General features: G+C 41.2%; 1 protein-coding gene across 11 annotated transcripts in view; it reads left to right on the forward strand.

The window, feature by feature from the left end:
• Positions 1–18507, forward strand: part of LOC133452449 (protein 4.1-like) — a 77690-nt gene that overhangs the window by 35124 nt on the left and 24059 nt on the right. For 7 of the 11 annotated variants that reach the window (XM_061731768.1, XM_061731763.1, XM_061731762.1 and 4 more), the window contains exons 3-13: positions 847–990; positions 7363–7467; positions 7646–7688; positions 7796–7871; positions 8007–8225; positions 8806–8893; positions 12476–12628; positions 13887–13984; positions 15057–15232; positions 16228–16427; positions 16782–17357. In XM_061731768.1, coding sequence (XP_061587752.1) covers positions 934–990; positions 7363–7467; positions 7646–7688; positions 7796–7871; positions 8007–8225; positions 8806–8893; positions 12476–12628; positions 13887–13984; positions 15057–15232; positions 16228–16427; positions 16782–17357 — 1791 coding nt within the window. In that variant the 5' untranslated portion in view covers positions 847–933. The remainder of the gene's footprint in view (positions 1–846; positions 991–7362; positions 7468–7645; positions 7689–7795; positions 7872–8006; positions 8226–8805; positions 8894–12475; positions 12629–13886; positions 13985–15056; positions 15233–16227; positions 16428–16781; positions 17358–18507) is intronic. The other 4 variants (XM_061731769.1, XM_061731770.1, XM_061731773.1 and 1 more) reach the window with 2 other exon arrangements.

An 18507-nucleotide genomic window follows, 5' to 3' on the forward strand; every position in this document is an offset into this window, starting at 1 on the left:
TCGTTGCCCCTTTAACTTCTCTGATGGATGAGGCTCTGCCGCCGTCGGAGCTGATTAATTTGGTAAAAAACAAGACCCGGGTCGGTCGCAGCAATGACACAACGCCATCAGTCTTTCCTGTGATGCACGCTTTTCCAGAAGAGCGCGCGTATGCACGCACAAGTGAAGTGGAATCAGTCGATTGTTTCCCGAGTTGGTTACATCCTGAGTGTCGGGTCTCATCAGTCAGGAATCATCAATGAAATGTGTGAAAAGCATCCTTTGGTATTGCTTGGCGACGTTAGCTTCATCACGCCTGCGGACTCTCGGAGCAACTGTCTCCGGCCTCCGTGGTCGGGGTCGCAGTCGCAGCGGTGCGATCGATACAACCTGAGCAGCGAGATAAGAAATGGCAGCAGGCACAACATTAGCTCCACTTTGTGAATAAAAAGGAAAAATGCCTCGACGCTGCAGGCGTCTTTTTCAGGGTGAAGTCAGTCAGGAACGGCTTTGTTTTCGGCCAAGTGGAAAATTGGATTTTCTGTATTTAAGACAAAATGGTGGTACACTTTGAGCTCCTCTCAGTGGGACTCGATTACATTAAGTCAGGCTCCCGGTTCCTATTTTTAGGTTTAGGAATGTGACAGAACTAGTGGTTTTTTCTCAAGGACGGCTACTCTGAGGTACACAGGGGGAGCGAGGAGCGGGTAAGAAGAACGAGTCTGCTATGCAATGTATTCCTATTCTGAAGGAATACATTGCTTAATTGCCATATTACATCACCGATTTGGCAAACAGGAGCTATTAGGCAAGTAAATGAATGATTGTGATTGCTGCTGAGTGACCCGTTTGTTGTTTTTCTGTCAGGAGCAGCAGGGAGAGGATCAGGTGTCCCACAGGTCGTCCACCAGTCGTCTGTCCAGGTCTCCTTTAAAAGGAATCAAGAAGGTGAAGATGATGCAGTGTAAGATCGCTCTGATGGACGGCTCCGACTACATGGTCGAGGTGGAGGTGAGTCGATGCCGTGTGCTGTAGTTTACTTATGTTTTCATCAACATGGTCACTATGTGACGGAGATGTGACCAATATGAAGCCATTAGGGCTGGGGATCGATTCAAATGTAAAGAATCGATTCCGATTCTTAAGATTCAGAATCGATTATCAAGATTTGATTCGTTTCGATTCCGATATTGATTTGGGTTAGTGTTATTAAAACAGTTTTTTGAGCTGTTGCATGAATTATATGACTGTAGTTATGCAAAATATTACTACTAATATTATATTGAGATTAAACAGCAAGTATTGCAGCTAATGATGCTGTAAGGACCAATCAGCTCCCAGAATGCTGATAGAACTGCTTTCAGAAACATCATGTGGGTCAGAATTACCAAACAGATCCAGGGACGAAACAGAGACGGATGAAATCAGTTTTATTTTTTCCCACATTCCATTTTTATTTGTTCCTTTTTCGGTCTATTTTGGTTTTTAATTTTTGAGAATTTGGTTTTTAGCATTTTTTGCAAATGTAACCCCAAGACAGTAAATAAAGTAATGAAATATAGACAATTTATGCAATTATAACCTAACACTTTAATGTTTTCATACCTTTAAACATATTTAAAGGCAAAAACATGGCACCAGTTATTCTTGTGTCCAACAAAACATTCCTTTTTTCGGGATAAACAAAAAAATAACCAAGAGTTGTAATGTAATGATGAAAAAAAAATACATAAATAAATAAAAGAAAATAATTTTTTTTTTTTTTTAAATCGATCTTTAGACATGAATCGATTTTTAGGAATTAATATGAGAATCGATTTAGAATTGGGAAATCTAATTTTTTCAACACAGGCCTAGAAGCCATAACTGTTTTTGTTGTTTTTTTTTTTTTTTTTACCTTTCTAGGCTGGACAGTGAATCCTATTTCCTGCATCCTATTTTCTCCGAAATATCCAAGTACTGATCCAGTTCTGTGGAAGCAGAAGCCAAGGGGCTAACATGAATTGCCATTTTTCAACAAACGTATATTCTGTTCTTACCGAATTAGGCTTCTTCTCATTTCAATAAGAGGCCAGTGGTTGTTTTAACTCAGGAATGTTCCTTAACGCATCCACGTTTTCCTCCCTTTTGAGTTTTGCCTCAAAGCGGAGAGACTCGGGCTGCAGCCGACCCGTTTTCTTTAAAGCTCCTTTAAGCAGATTCCTCCCCACCAGGGGTTTGGACCGAGGGATTAGCCGACTGCTCTGGAGGCAGCGGTGAAGTGATGGGTTCTGACCGTGAAATGGGAGCATTTGTTGGGAGCAATCAGTGTCAGATGTCCCACTGTGGCAGTGGAAGGTTGTTTTTGTTGACGGTGATCAGGAACCTGGAATTAGGAGAAGTGGATCAGAGCTTGAAGACATTTCTGAATCAATGTTTTATAGGCTTTGCTATGATAAATAAACAAGTGTGTCCTCCTTTTTAAACCATCAAACACGTGGGAGAGCACCAGACGCCAACTTCCTCTCACCCAGCAGTTTTCTAACAGAACAATAACATCACATTTGCTTTGTTGAAAACCCAAAAACCTACTTTCTTATAAAATAATTTGAGTTGGATTTAATTATCTAAGTGAATATTGTTTCAATATTTGTAAATATCCTTTGATTTTTCCTCTGAAAAATGAATTATTCAACAAATGGGAGGTGTAAATATGCTACACACTAACCGTTTTTACAACTATCCCTAGTTATTTCTATTCATTTGTTCATCTTATGCAACTATTCCTGAATGTCTGGATGGAATATCGGCTGATGGAGTTGCATTCACCCACAACGTCCCATCTGTTTACTAATCTCTTGAGTGCTAAATCAAGCTTTGCTTGGTGCCTTAAACCTCAAACCACCACCTCACTGTTCCACACCGACACCATCATGAACAGAACCTAGAGCCGGTCTTGGATTAACGTGCATTATGGGAGACGTTACAGGGGAGGACCGGATGAGTGAGAAATGAGGAAAACGCTGTGTAACTGAAAGGATGGTGTCATTCATCCAGACACATGAATAAAATAAATATAAAATATATAAAATAACCTCTAGCTGCACCTGAAGCTCCCAGAGTACCGGTGACAGTCTCCATTTGTGTGCATTTAACTGTTATTTCCAGATAATTGTATTCCTTGTAGTAAAAAACTGGCAATGAACAGAAAATTAATGGAGGAATTTCAGTTGTTGCCAAATATAATTTGAAAATTACCATTTACTGTTTCATCTGCCTTCTTTCAATATTACAATTGACACATTTTACCCAGACTTGTATCCCTATGTCTGTATGTGTTGGTCAGATGAATGTTTTTATTAGAGGAAGGTAGGGCTGGGTGATTTTGGACAAAAATAAAATCCCGATTTTTTTTTTTTTTTTTTCTCTGAAAACCCGATTTTCTTTTTGGTAAAAATACAAAAGACAATGGAATAAATTGTTTCAAATATTTTATCTTTATTTTTAAAGAAAAATAGCTAACAAATTTCCCTATTGGGAATGAAGTGCAATTGAAAGATACTGTAAATCCTCCTTGAGTTTAGTAATGTGACAACATTTACAATTTTCTTGACCAAACAAAGATGACTAGACAAGCTCTGTCTGTAATGCAGCCAGCTACAAAAAAGGAAAATCGATTTTCCGATTTTCCTTTTTTTAACATCGTCTTGATTAATAAATCCGATTTAGATTTAAAATCGATTAATCGCACAGCCCTAGAGGACGGGTTTAACTGGAGATGATGTTCACAATCCTGCTGATGGATATGAACACAACAATTTCTTTTAGTATCTTAGGGTAAGCAGTTCTTTGCTTTTTCTAATCCACAGGGTCTTTGGTCATTTGTTTAAGTAATACCACATTTTATTGTAACATTTGTGGATCTTCATTGGGTGCTGAGCAGCCAGGCCACAGCTTGTTTCCTCCCATCTATCCTGACAGGCTGAGTGATTTAATAAGATGTTTTTATGGTCTGGTAGAGGCCGCACCAACCAAACTTTCATGTTCAACTCTTGGAGAGAAAAAAAAAGGGAATTTTTCCATCTGTCCCCTTTTTAATATCATGAAATACTTAATGAAGATAATAATTAAGAAAAAGCCTCTTGAAAGCACTGAAGCGGGACCTCATGTCATCCCTGTAATCTGCAGTTTCTTGGTGCCACATTTGTATCTCAGAGGTAACAAACCAAACTTTTCATCTTGAAGGCTTAAACCTTCATACCATCAGTTATTTCTGAGCCTTTTTCCTTTTTTTCTCCATGTGGTTGCAGCATAGTTTTACAGATCTTATTATAAAGATACAATAAATTCAGGCATTATCTGAAATCATTTTCATAAATCAAAATGACTCCCATTAACATGACACTTATTTTTTATGAGTCTTTGTTCTCTGATTGTCAAACAAAATGTACAGCAATCGCTGCAAGATGGAAAAGATGAGAGATAATTAGTCACATCAACCAATGAAACACAGTCATGAGCAGACATTTAATGTGAAACGTCCCAGCAGCTGAGCTTGAAGCACAGCAGACATTAGACGCTTCATCTCTTGATGTTTGACACAGTAATACTTCTGAGGTCAGAAGACCATCGGATAATTGCCAGGAAACTTCTTCCTCCTCCCAGTCCTATTTGAAATCGGTCCAGGATGTCAGGACCTGACACTTTTATCCCCCGGGCCCTTTTCGGTTTTTCCTGCTCAACTCAATTTCTTTCTCTTGGGAAAAATGTCCAAACTAATCATTTTCTGTGACCCGGAGCTGCTGGGACATCAGATGGTGTTGGGTCTCGGTGGGGATGAAGTCCCACATCTCACTGTCTCACTATTTTCAGAGAATTCTCTATATATATACAGGACTGTCTCAGAAAATTAGAATATTGTAATTGTAAGTCCTTTTTATTTTCTGTAATGCAAAATCGTCATACATTCTGGATTCATTACAAATCAACTGAAATATTGCAAGCCTTTTATTATTTTAATATTGATGATCATGGCTTACAGCTTAAGAAAACTCAAATATCCTATCTCAAAAAATTTGAATATTCTGGGAATCTTACCGTAATCTTAAACTGTAAGCCATAATCAGCAATATTAAAATAAAAAAAGGCTTGTAATATTTCAGTTGATTTTTTTTAATGAATCCAGAATGTATGACTTTTTTGTTTTTTTAATTGCATTACAGAAAATAAAGAACTTTATCACAATATTCTAATTTTCTGAGACTTTTGGCTTTGTACTCTCTATTACCACTTAGTTTACTTTATTTTCTTTTATTTAATATTATTGTAAAATAGACATCTTTGGTTTAAATTTACTGAAAGCATCTTTTTTTCCAAGACTTTGGGGAAATTAAAAGTTTTAAAAACAAATCCAGTGGCAACGATGATTCGTTACATGTTAATGCTGGTTAGGCATCGGTTCCAGGTCTTTACATAATCACCACTAATCTTCACACAAATACTGTTGTTTACTCTAAATTTAGACGAGTATCCTGGAACTGATCAGAGCTGATGCTCCTCGTTTGATTTGGGATCAGGTTACTGTCATTTTCCTTTCTCCAACCTCTCCCTCCTGGGAAGACGGAGTGCACCTAAACCTGATCAGTCAGCTGTTTATTTACCCCGGTCGCCCTATCTATCCGTTTGACAGCTTTTTGCCCGATCCATAAGGTTTTTGCACATGACAGCCTTTTAGTTTGTGTCAGCAAAGCCAAACTGAAATGCCGTTTTGAGAAGCGACCGTCACAGCCAGGCGGTCGTCTGACATGATCGAGCTAATTCCCTCAGAGATGTCAGGCTAGGATTAACTCTGCAGCCGACGGCGCCGTGTTTGTATCACAATCCCGTACAAATATCAAAAGATGATTTCGGTTATTGTGTGCAGTTTATTTCCTAGCCGTCTCTTGCGCACACACAGGAATTTGAACTCTGCCTTAAACCTGTCACAAGTTGTAAACTCACTAGATGCATTAAGGGTCGTAAAGACGCATTAGAAAACGGGGACGACGGCACCTGTGGAGCAATTACGGACTTTGCCTTGCTCAAGGGGCTGTCAGCTGTGACTGCGAGCAGAGTGGGGCAACGTCTCCTGCTGGTCAGGAAGCAAAACTTGTGACCTTTTAAATCCTAAATTGCCTCTCGAGCTTCAGCTGCAGATGGACTCGTACGACTGTGACGTTTGTGTGTGTGTGTGTGTGTGTGTGTGTGTCAAAGACTTGAGACCGCCAGTCACGTCGGTGCAGGGGAGTGTGGCGAGCATACGTGCGTCGCTCTGCCTACATGCAAGTGTGACAGATGGATGGGCGGCTTGTAACTCCTGCTGCTACAATAATTGATGGCAAAGGTTTTAGCCTCTTCAGAGCTGAGGAGCCGGCTCCGGCATCTGTGACCCTGAAACGCTCCCGATTGAGCCTCATCATGTCGGGGACAGAAGGTCGGCTGGTGAAGCCTGGCACTCAGATCTGCACATCAAATGCGGGAAAGCTTTTACGAAGCCAGACTTCACCTTGAGCTGAGGAACTTTACACTTTGTTTTTACCCCAAAAGGATTTACGTGGAGGGAATCTGTCCCTGCAGACGGGCCACGCTCTGGCGGTGGCATAATGTGATCAATAATACGCTTGTACTTGAAATTGTGCTCTCGGGCTGTTGTTTTACAGCAGTAGTTATTTTAGACTCGACCATCTCAAGATAAATATGTGGAAAGAAGGTCAACAGGGTTGACTGCAACCTCATGGCATCGTAAAGGTGCACAGCAGGCTGCAGCGGAAGAGTTTAATAATCCCTGACTCAAACAACTCAAAATATAGCTCAGATCTGAAAATCCAAAAATAATCTTTTTTTTAAGTTGATCATTTCAATAATTCACAAAATTCAGATACTTTTTTTTTTTTTTTAGTAATTTGTGCAGCTGTTTATTTATTTATGGTATAGTTTAGTTTCTACTAATTGAAAAGCTCTTTGCTGACATCCACGCAGTCAAAATATAATTATTGTTGCTACATTTATCAGCTTCTCTTATTTTTTGGGGGACTTTTCTTCCAGTAAAGCACAGAAAATCAAAATAAAGAAAAGAAACAAACCTTGAACAAACCTGTTTCTTGCTCAGTTTTCAATACTGCACCAACCAGGCGACGAGGCAGATGAGCTGCTGAAATCAGTGTGTGAAAGAGGAAAAGAGCAAAACCTTGAATAAAACACTCCAAAAAGAATCTGCAATGAGTTTTAAAAACTCAAATCAATCTGTTCAAGGAAACCTGTGGCGATAAAGAACCAGAATCTAAACCTGTGCAGTCCTTTTTATAATGATGCATTATGCTCGAGTCTACATTCAATACATGTTTTCTTTTTCTCTCTCTCTCTCAGAAACGGACCAAGGGTCAGGTTCTCTTTGATAAAATCTGTGAACACCTCAACTTGTTGGAGAAGGACTACTACGGCATCACATACAGAGATATAGAGAATCAGAAGGTGATTGGGGGGGGGAAATATTGCATAAAATAAGTGGGAATTTATGTTTTCTTGCTTTTTATTTGCAAAGTGGCAAATGATATGAAGCTAAAACAGAATAAAATACTGTCAATGCCTCTCTCAAGACAATGCCTGCTGAACACGGCAAGATTAACGCTTTTGTTTTGATTGTCTGCAGAATTGGTTGGACCCTTCCAAGGACTTGAAGAAGCAGATCAGGAGTAAGTCCAGTAACCCAGTGAAGGCAACGTTGTTTAAAATAACAAAGGACGTGAGTTCTGTGGCGCATTCCTGGTTTTGATAAGTCCTTGTCCTGTCTACATCTCAGATGGTCCCTGGAACTTTGCTTTCAATGTGAAGTTTTACCCTCCAGACCCCTCGCAGCTGAGCGAAGATATCACAAGGCGAGCATCAAACCTTTAAATCATTTAAAAGCAATGTCTGATTTTTCTCAGCCAGAAACTGCAGTTTTATAAGGGGGAAAACAAAAAAGAATCTTGCAGTTGAGATGTCTTTGTTGTGTTTTCCTCCGCGCGCAGGTACTACCTGTGTTTACAGCTGAGAGACGACGTGGTTTCGGGCCGCCTGCCCTGCTCCTTCGCCACCTACACGGTCCTGGGCTCGTACACGGTCCAGTCGGAGCTGGGAGACTACGACCCCGAGGAGCTGGGCAGCGACTACATCAGCGAGCTGCGCTTGGCACCAAACCAGACCAAAGAACTGGAGGAGAAGGTCATGGAACTCCACAAGACTTACAAGTTAGTTCCTGCAAACTCTGACCTTAAACGTGTCCAGTCATGCAGAGACTTCTGTCAAAAGGAATAAGGACAAATGGAGGGGGAAATGATGCACATACGAATGAGAGTTTCATTTTTATATTTATTTATTTGCCACTAAGGAGTTAGTAAGCAGCACTTTCATGATACTTTCCTTCCAACAGTCGGAAGTGATTTAATCTAACTGGGTGATTGTTCTGAAATCCTAATTGCCCGGAAAGGCAGCGTTTTTATAAACGGCTCTAGCTGGCATCCCGCTGTATTACAACGATCTGCGTGTAATTTGATGCAGCCTTATCGAGTCCACTGGGTAGACATGACCATGATCAGAGTCTGTAACAGCCATCTCTAAAAATGAAAGCACTTACAGTGCTGCTGCTGAGGGCATCCATCAAAACAACCATTTCACAAACTGTTTTGGATCAGAAAAACAATCACAAATGGTTTCTCTTCAAAGATATCAGGAGCCGCTGTACATGTCAGATGCTGCATATAAAAACTATAAGGGAGGCAAAAGAAAATGTGTCTTTGTGACTTGTAAACGTCTGACTCGTCCAATCAGGGGGATGACACCGGCTGACGCAGAGTTACACTTTCTGGAAAACGCCAAGAAGCTGTCCATGTACGGTGTGGACCTCCATCATGCCAAGGTAACGGGTCACGACGAACTCAAGAATCCATGTTTATATGTTACTATTGTCTGTCACAAGTTCAAGATTATGTGTGAGAGATGATCTATTTATGCACGGCGTTTTGGCTAAGAGGTCAAATAAAGGGAAGTGGTGTAACTTCTCAGCCGGTACGGTTGCTTTTAAAGAAGACGCAGAAAGTAAACATGCAGGACCCTTCAGAACTGAGTCGTGTGTCCATTACACTTTTGTGCCAAAGAAAATCGAATCTCTTAAGTTTGCAATAAAGGTGGAGCTTCAGGGGGTCGGTGTTTCTATTGAACTGCGTTTTTCATATCGGCGTAATTCTCGTCAATCTCCGTATCTCGTCCTGCGAGGCTTCTCTTCAGAACAACACTAAAGAAAATCTCAACGTTGTAGAAGAGGGACAAAAACATCTGTAGTTTCTGACAAATTGTTGCGATGGTAGCTACGCTGTTGAGAAAATAGTCAGATGATGAAAGCTGCGACTGATCATTCAAATGATTATTCAGAGGCAAAGCTCTGGTAATATAATGATTAAGTAGTGACACAGGACAATTACATCCTATCAATGAGGCCAAAAACAGCTGGAAACTAGATTTTGACGACTTTAGATCGACCAACTACGTTTCTACGACACGTCTGAAAAACTACCTTTGGAAGATGTTGAAAAGGTTTTTTGCAATATTTAGAAATGTATTCAAATTAGAGCTGGTTCCATTAAAGGTTTTCTTTTTCAGCATTTGGGTTTTGCACAAATCTAGGGCTAAAGGAAACACAGCTACTGTGGTGATGTCAGAGCTGCGTTAATGAGCAAAAGCAAAGTTAAAAATATTAAGAAGTGGTCGTCTTCATACTGAAACCCAAAGTGTGAAAATAGTATGTTGCATCCTTTTTATGTCCCATTTCTTGCCCAGGAACAGATATAAAGCTTCAGTTTATCAAGTTACACTTTTGTCCTGTGTGCTTTGTGTGGGGAAAAAAAAAACCAATACATCACCTGTCCATTCTAACCTTGGGAGAGATGTGTGTTAACAAATACCTGCAGACCTCAATGAACTGAAACACGGTTGTTAAGAGGAGTAAACAAAGTTCCTCCAGCGATGTGAGAGGCTGATAATGTGACGTAGACAACAATTACTCCAAGTAATTACCTCTGAAAGGTTTGTGTCCTTCTGCTTCCCGCCTTAGTTGTTGCTAAATGGATAAAGACGTGGCGTAATGGGTCATGCGTTGTTCATTTGAAGTTGTTTATACAATTTGAAGATCTAGTGAGGACGAGATGATTATGTTTAGAGTTGCAGAAGTTGCACTTTCCTTTTTATTTTAGTTTTTAACAACACGAGTAACAAAACCCGAAGCCGAAACAGCCATTAAAGAAGCATAAATATAAAATACACCTTTAGAGGTGAAGACGGGGTGATCATGTTACATGAGGACGCCGTCGCTGTGGCAGCACCTGGGATGTAAAAGTCATTATATGTATTTATGGGAAACTCAACTCAATTGGTTTAAAGAGATTTCCAGATGACCATGAAACTCCTATTTCTTTTTTTGATGGGTCATTAAGAAGAAAAAAAACCTGCTAAAATGAAAATAATTCAATGTGCGTTTTGACAGGTTTCCTTCGTACGGTGGCCGAGACCCGCCATTGCTGAAAATAAAAGTAACGCTGCAAACAGAAACAAACGCTGCTGCAAATAAAATAAACGCTTAGCAAATAAAATAAACGCTGCAAACAAATAGAAACGCTGCTGCAAATAAAAGAAATGCTGAAAATATAAAGAAACCCCGCTTCAAATAAAAAAAAAAACGACGCAAATAAAAAAGCCACAACGGAAGTGAATTACCCGGGGCTGTTTTTGCCGATGCACCAGTGTTTTTATGTGAGAGGTTTTGTTGTTTTTATCATTAATAATAATGCCAAGAATAATCTAAAGCGTGGGTAACAATAGTTATTTGTATGAATGTGAAGTTGAAGCTGTGTGTGGTGGTCAGGGACTTCTCCTCTCACGTAAAAAACACCGGTGCATCAGCAAAAATAGTCCCCGGTAATTCACTTCCGTTGTGGCTTTTTTATTTGCGTCGTTTTATTTTCAGCAGCGTTTCTTTTTATTTGCAGCGTTTCTTTAATTTGCAGCTGCGTTTGTTTCTGTTTGCAGCGTTACTTTTATTTTCAGCAATGGCGGGTCTCGGCCACCGTACCTTCGACTGCTCTGATAACATTAGATGGAAGAAGAACAAACCAAATCATAAACGATCAATTAAAAAGAAAGAAAGAAAAAGCACGGTCCCCGTACATTTGCAGTCGTACCAAAAGCTGCCTAGCATGTGAAACAATGGGTGTCCTCCACTGTCTTAATTATGCACGTTACAAAGTGTGCATGTGGCTACTGCATCCTTTAAATGGAATCTGTCGTGAGCGTATTTCACTCATGCAGTCACTAGCGATGCTTCCCACCGCACCTCCGCCGCTTCACAAACATCATGGCTGCAGCAACGCCTCAGTGTAACACGCCGCCGCTGCTCACTGACCGACACTGTAACCCCGCTGGGGGGGGGGAGGTTTGGAGCCCGGCTTGACTTCTGGCACCGTTGCTGTTCCACGGGCGTCAAACGCATCTGGAGAGCTGTCAGCATCAGAGAAAATTACAGTCCCCCGTCTCCCTGATATGAATCGGTTATCAAAAGTGCTTTGAAAGTCAAAATGGGTCTGGATGTGAGCAGTGGGCGGAGGGGGGGTTGGGGGGCGGATATTGCCCTCACAGATGTAGATCAGAATGGACGAGATGAGAGATGAGGAAGCGGCTTTGATCAAACGGAAGAGGCATTCATGCTCCGCGTTGCTTCTGTGAGTCATAGTTGTGATGCACCAGACGAATCTGTACATGTAGAAGAGCCTCCTTCTTTTGTCTTCTCTCCTCTCTCATTAAATGCAAAGTTGGTAGGGAATCTCTATGAAAGCTTGGCTCCGGCTGAGGGAGAGGTAAGAGGCTGCTTTCCATGCGCTTGTCGTACCCGAGTGAGTGTAAGCGTGCGTGCTTTTTTCTTCCCGTGCATGGTTAAACAGCACCATTTCCAACGCCGTCCCATTCACAGCGTGAGACTGGTTCCTGCTTTGAATCGCAGCTGTCCCCGTTTAAAGACGTCACCATTGGTTGAACCTGCTCTGCTCATGTCATGCTTTGTTCAGTGAAGAGCATCATTTTTACGCTTCATTCGCCATTTTTCCACTTTTTTCACTTTTGCCAGCCGGCGCTCCTTCTTTAATCTTTATTGGGTATCACCGCTGCGAACATAGCGGTGATCAGAGCTGCCTGAATCCACTCGCCGCCTGCCTGCCCGTCCCTCTTGTTAGCGTTATTATCACAAACCTTTTCTTACACTTCTACTTTGTCCCGCTGTGCACTGGCGCCTGAACACTTCCTTTATATCCCGTACAGTTTATATTTTGAAGACCACAATAGGGAACAGTGTTGTGGTTGGTGAACTTCTCTCTCAGCATTTACACAAACACACGGCGTAAACTTGTCCATCAACCCTCTGTCTTCCCCTTAAAGGCTCGATGTGTTTTCTTTGCAGGACTCCGAGGGAGTGGAAATCATGCTGGGGGTTTGTGCGAGCGGCCTCCTCATCTACAGGGACAGGTTGCGGATCAACAGATTCGCGTGGCCCAAAATCCTCAAGATTTCGTACAAGAGGAACAACTTTTACATCAAAATCCGGCCCGGCGAGGTAAAGACTTGTAGCAATGCAGATATCAGCAGGAGCGATGAACTGATTTCTTCAAATTGTTTCTCCAAGAACAGTGACCAGTACCTCCATTTGCCTGAACTTCAAACTTTAATGTATTATAAAACCGGACTTTTTATACAATTTAAATGTAAATGTACTTTATTTATATAGCCCTTTACAGCCACCTCTAGGTGAGCCAAAGTGCTTTACAGAATAAAACATACAGAAATACAACATACAATCATAAGACGGAGCCAAAAATAAATAGAATAAAAGAAAAAGAGCAAAAAGTGTCATCACACTACTGGGTATTGAAAGCCATTCTAAATAAATGGGTTTTAAGCCTTGATTTAAGAAGGAAATAAGGAAATTTAGACCTGGTTTTTGTTCGATGGATTCAGATTTTCCTCTAACGTACAAAACACAAATTATCTTTGTTCATTTACAACAACAAAAACAACAACAAAATCAGCTGTTAAATGCATTGACCACAAATAGCTTTTATATTTTCTACAAAGCATGCAGATTACTGGGTCTTTGCTCTCTACAACTGCAAATCGTTTGTTTTTTTAAATTTCATTTATTGTATAACTTGTTTTTTTTAACTCACCTTCAAGTTTAAATAAAATGTTTTTTCTGATTTTGCAAATGAAAGCAGATGTACCAGGTAATTGAACACAAAGTAATCAGACCTGACATGAAATGGAACAAGGTATGCGTACGTGCACATGTTTGTGACACAACAAAATGGAGAAAGTTCCGCCTCTGCGGCGTCTGCTGCATCGCCGGCTCAGTAATGTGCACTTGGGGCTCATGTGGAGCCTGAGGTTTCTGAAATCCTCGTCCAGTCCTGCAGAAAGTGACAGAGTCTCCGGGGCCAGAAATCCTTCAGTTTTCTTTGGCTTTAACTCCATCATTGATGCCGGTGAAAGACGGCTGCAGGCGGTGCGCCTATTTTTACCGTTGTACAAATATCTATCTTTGGGTTTTCTGTTTCTCATTACTGAAGTGTGATGTTGACTGAGCAGAAACTGCTTGATTTGAACTGATTCCAGTCGCCAGCTGAGCAATCAGTGCATCTCCAGTAGTTGGCTGCTAAACGTATCTATTATCTCAATTTTCTCTGCTGTTACCAGAATCAGTTTGTTTAATCATTGATACTAGTATTAAAAAAGGGCACCCATCAACATTAATTAGTTAACATTAAAAGGTTGGAATTAATTAATCAGTCTGATCGTATCGTTGTGATTTGTTACAGTTTGAGCAGTTTGAAAGCACAATTGGCTTCAAGCTTCCGAACCACCGTGCTGCCAAAAGGCTGTGGAAAGTCTGCGTGGAGCACCACACCTTCTTCAGGTAAGATCTGTGGGGGACCTTTGTTTTTAACTGGAATTATTGTACGATGCTACACTAGTAGGTTTTGACCTTTGACCTCGCTGCCGCTGTCTGAGTGATTGTTACGTCATGGCTAGGCCTGTGTTGAAAAGGTCGATTCTCCGATTTTAAATCGATTCTCATATTAATTCCTAAAAATCGATTCATATGTCTAAAGATCGATTTATAAAAAAATATATATAAATATTTTTTGGTTTTGTTTTTTTTCATCATTACATTACAACTTTTGGTACTTTTTTGTTTATGCCCAAAAAAGGAATATTTAGTTGGACACGAGAATAACTGGTGCCATGTTTTTGCCTTTAAATATGTTTAAAGGTATGAAAACATTAAAGTTTTCAGTCATAATTGCATAAATTGTCTATATTTCTTTGCTTTATATACTGTCTTGGGGTTACATTTGCATAAATGGTAAAAACCAAATTCTCATAAATGGGGAAAAAATAAAACTGATTCATCCGTCTCTGTTTCCTCCCTGGATCTGTTTGGTAATTCTGACCCACACGATGTTTCTGAATGCAGTTCTATCAGCATTCTGGGAGCTGATTGGTCCTTACAGCATCATTAGCTGCCAATACTTGCTGTTTAATCTCATTATAATACTAGTAGTAATATGTTGCATGACTACAGTCATATAATTCATGCAACAGCTGAAAAAACTGTTTTATTAACAGTAACCCAAATCAATATCGGATCGAATCAAAGCGTGATAATCGATTCTGAATCTTAAGAATCGGAATCGAATTGATTTCTTGATATTTGAATCAATCCCTAGTCATGGCTTCAGTTCACTTGCAAGGTACATGATTTTTTAACTAATCCTGAGGCCGTGTTAAAGCTGTTTGTAGTTCAAACCTCACACAGAGTTGCTGCTTTAAGCAACAACTGCTCCCCTGAGTTGTTTCGTGTAGAAAGCGCCGCCCGAAGGCTCCTCGGAGATTCACGCAAATGAGTTTCAGCACTTTTCCCTGTTCGGGTTGATTCTGTTTCATCACCGGTTTGATTGAACGCACATGTTTGTGGCTCGCTGCAGGCTCGTGTCTCCAGAGGCCCCGCAGAAGAAGTTCCTGACCCTCGGCTCCAAGTTCCGCTACAGCGGCAGGACACAGGCCCAGACTCGGAGGGCCAGCTCCCAGATCATCAGACCGGCGCCGTTCTTCGAACGCTCCTCTAGCAAACGCTACAACATGTCCCGCAGCTTAGACGGAGGTGAGGAGCCGCTGGTCCAGCGCCACCCGACGTGCACGTTTCTCAGTGTCGACGTTTCTAATTACGTACAGGATTTACTGTGAAAACAAGTCTTTTGTTTCTCCTTTTTACTTATTTCAATAAGAAAAAATAGATTTTTCTCTTGAAAGCTGGCAAACCTTGAATGTTATGAAGGCTGTCAGAGTCACAAGGGATATCACAACAACCATGTGCAGGAGCAAATCAAACCGTTTTAGCTGCACATGTTTTTTTACCAGAAATCCAGACCAAAAATGGTTAAAAAAAAATGGTACCTGTTAGGGCTGGGCGATATGGACCAAAAGTCATATCTCGATATTTTCTAGCTGAATGTCGATACTCGATATATATCGATATTTTTTCCGTGCCATAATTGGGGTTTCCCCCAAAGCATTATAGCATAGCATCTCTGTTAGCATCTCTGTTAGCATCTCTGTTAGCATCTCTGTTAGCTTCATTTTTTTTCTCAGGCAAACCCTTAAAAAAACAGTCAGTTTTAATACAAAGCCTCGTGCCAAATGTCACACAGGTACATTTATTAACAGAGGTCTGCACAATATCAAAATGTATAAAACAAATGAAATAAAAATAAACTGCCTGCATATATAGAATAAAAATGCTTCTTGAATAAAATAAAACAAATATCCCTTTCCTGCATAACAATTAAATTAAAATACACTGTGCAATTAATACAATGTAGACAGTAACAGGCAGACTTTTCCACTGAGTTGAAAGTTGTGCAAGTAACAAAACATTTCTGCAAATCTCAAATAAAACATTCAAGTCAATTTGGCACAAAATAAGCTATATCAAAATAATTTTTATTTTCTTATTTCTTTTAATAATCGATATAAACGATATTGTCTCGTACCATATTGCGTTTGAAAATATATCTATATATTAAAATCTCGATATATCTCCCAGCCCTAGTACCTGTCCAAGTCTGTTACATGTGTCTTTGTCCTCCGTTGTTTCAGCTCCAATTACAGAGAACCACGAGACTCTGATGAAGGACAGCACCGCTGATGCCAAAGTCATTGCCAAGGGAGACATCATCACCACGGTAACAACGGAGAAAAAGGTGGAGGAAGAGAAAGCGGAGCAGGAGGACGTGAAGACGGAAGCCACAGAGGTGCCAGAACCGGCCGACGCCGCCGAGCTCAGAGCAGACGCCAAGGTAACGTGCTGACTAACGGCTACATGAAGGGGTTATCGATGCATTTCTTTTAGATTTTTTTTCATTTTATTTTAATAGATTTTCTCCTTGTTTATTAATAAAATTCTAAGTGACTTTTTCTTTGAATATCTCCAGTTGCTTTCACCTTAACTCGCTGCTGTAGACTAGGCCTGAGTGCTTCTCATCCTGTGTGCCGCTATACTAATTAGCTTATTTTTTTTCTTGTCCTTCCTTTGACCCCCCTCACATTATACACGTGTGTGCTGATGCGAATTCACCTCCTTTCCCCTTCGCTTCTCTCCATTCACACACACACGTTATCTGTCTGTATCCGTTGACATTTCCCTCCATCAGTGTGTGTACACAGCCGAGCTGTCCCTCCCCTCGTCCCCCGTCCTGTCCACCAAAGTGCGGCGGCGGCGCAGGGAGAACGCTCACAAGCGGGCCTCGTCCGTCAGCCCGGCCAAGAACACGTCGGGGTGCCGGCGGCGGCAGGCCCGCGCCGACCGCCGCGCCGCCCTGCTGGAGGAGCAGGCGCTGCTGCTCTCGGCCCGCAAGCAGCGGCTGGAGCAGGGCGGGCATCGCCACCGCGGCGTCGGCGGCGGCACGCTCTTCTCCTTCTCCCTGCACCTGCCCGACCTGTCGGCCGTCCTGGACGAGGACGGCTACATCACCTTCCCCGACCTGTCCGAGATGCACTTCCTCCCCAAGTTCGCGCAGAACTTCCTCCCCATCAAATCCCCGTCGCTCATCCCCTGCTTCCTCTTCATCTTCTTCTTCCTGCTCTCCACGTCCTTCTCCGTCCCCTACGCCCTCACTCTCTCCTTTCCACTGGCCCTGTGCCTTTGCTACCTGGAGCCCAAGGCCGCCTCCCTGACCGCCTCCATAGCCCAGGGCTACCATGACCATGACAGTTCAGAGGAAGAGGAGGTGTGTGTGCGTGTGTGTGTGCGTGCGTACGTACGCCTGTGTGTTCCAGTACCCGCCTCTATTAGTCCATTATTCCGGTTAACGCATTATTCTGTCCCGTAACTGTTCCACCAGTTCAGAGCCGACCTGTGGACCGCCAGTGTCCCACAGTCTCAGTCTCCGACTTTCAGAACCTCATCTCTGCCCGGTCACGCTCTCATCCTGTAGAACACACCCCCATCCGCTTCACCACTACACAGAGATGAACCTGCCACTCCCATCACGTCATAGTCGATTGGCTACTTCACTCTAACGAGAGGGTTAGACACAAGTTTACTCATATTGGTCGGAATAATTGGCTGAAGACGGTTTAGCAGAGGTGTCAAAAGTATTCACATTCATTACTCAGGTAGAAGTATAGATACTAGAGTTTAAAAATACTCCTGCAGAAGTTGAAGTATAAACTCAAGTTTTTTACTCAAGTAAAAGTATAAAAGTACTGGTTTCACAACTACTTAAAGTATAAAAGTAAAAGTAATGTAAGGGGGAAAAAAGCCATTAAGGACAAAAGCCATTGAAAATGAATGCATCTTAGTATAATGCAAATATATTAAAGAACCATATATGTGTACTATTGAGCATTAACATGTGTTTCAGAGAGCAGAAGATATGATGACTAGTTGCCTATAAGTATTGTAATGGTGCAAAAAGTCAAACTTCAGAGGCATGTTATCATTTATCCTAATGTTTATTGGAATGTACATCCAAGTTTAGTTGCAGGAATCTGAGGGAACGGATGTAAGAACAAAACTGGACAAGAACATCTGAAACAACCACAACCAAATTCACTCTATCCGGATGGAGCAATTTAATTGGATACCATATTTTCTGGACTATAAGCCGCACCTGTATATAAGCCGCATCCGCTCTATTTTTAAAAAAATAATAAAAAAAAGATATACAAGCCGCAGATATTTATGTTGTTAGATTAGATATTTACTACATGTACAGAACCATTTTGAACTGTAAATGATGTACATGTTTGTACCTAAATAGATCCTTTCCTAACAGTGTCTTTTAACACGGCAGCAACTTTACTGATTAAAACGGGACAGAACCAAGAGAAAATAACCAGTATTTATTTATCTGTTTATCTGTTTGAAATCTGCTT

Source organism: Cololabis saira, chromosome 10 (assembly GCF_033807715.1).
Source record: "Cololabis saira isolate AMF1-May2022 chromosome 10, fColSai1.1, whole genome shotgun sequence".
Classification (NCBI taxonomy): domain Eukaryota; kingdom Metazoa; phylum Chordata; class Actinopteri; order Beloniformes; family Belonidae; genus Cololabis; species Cololabis saira.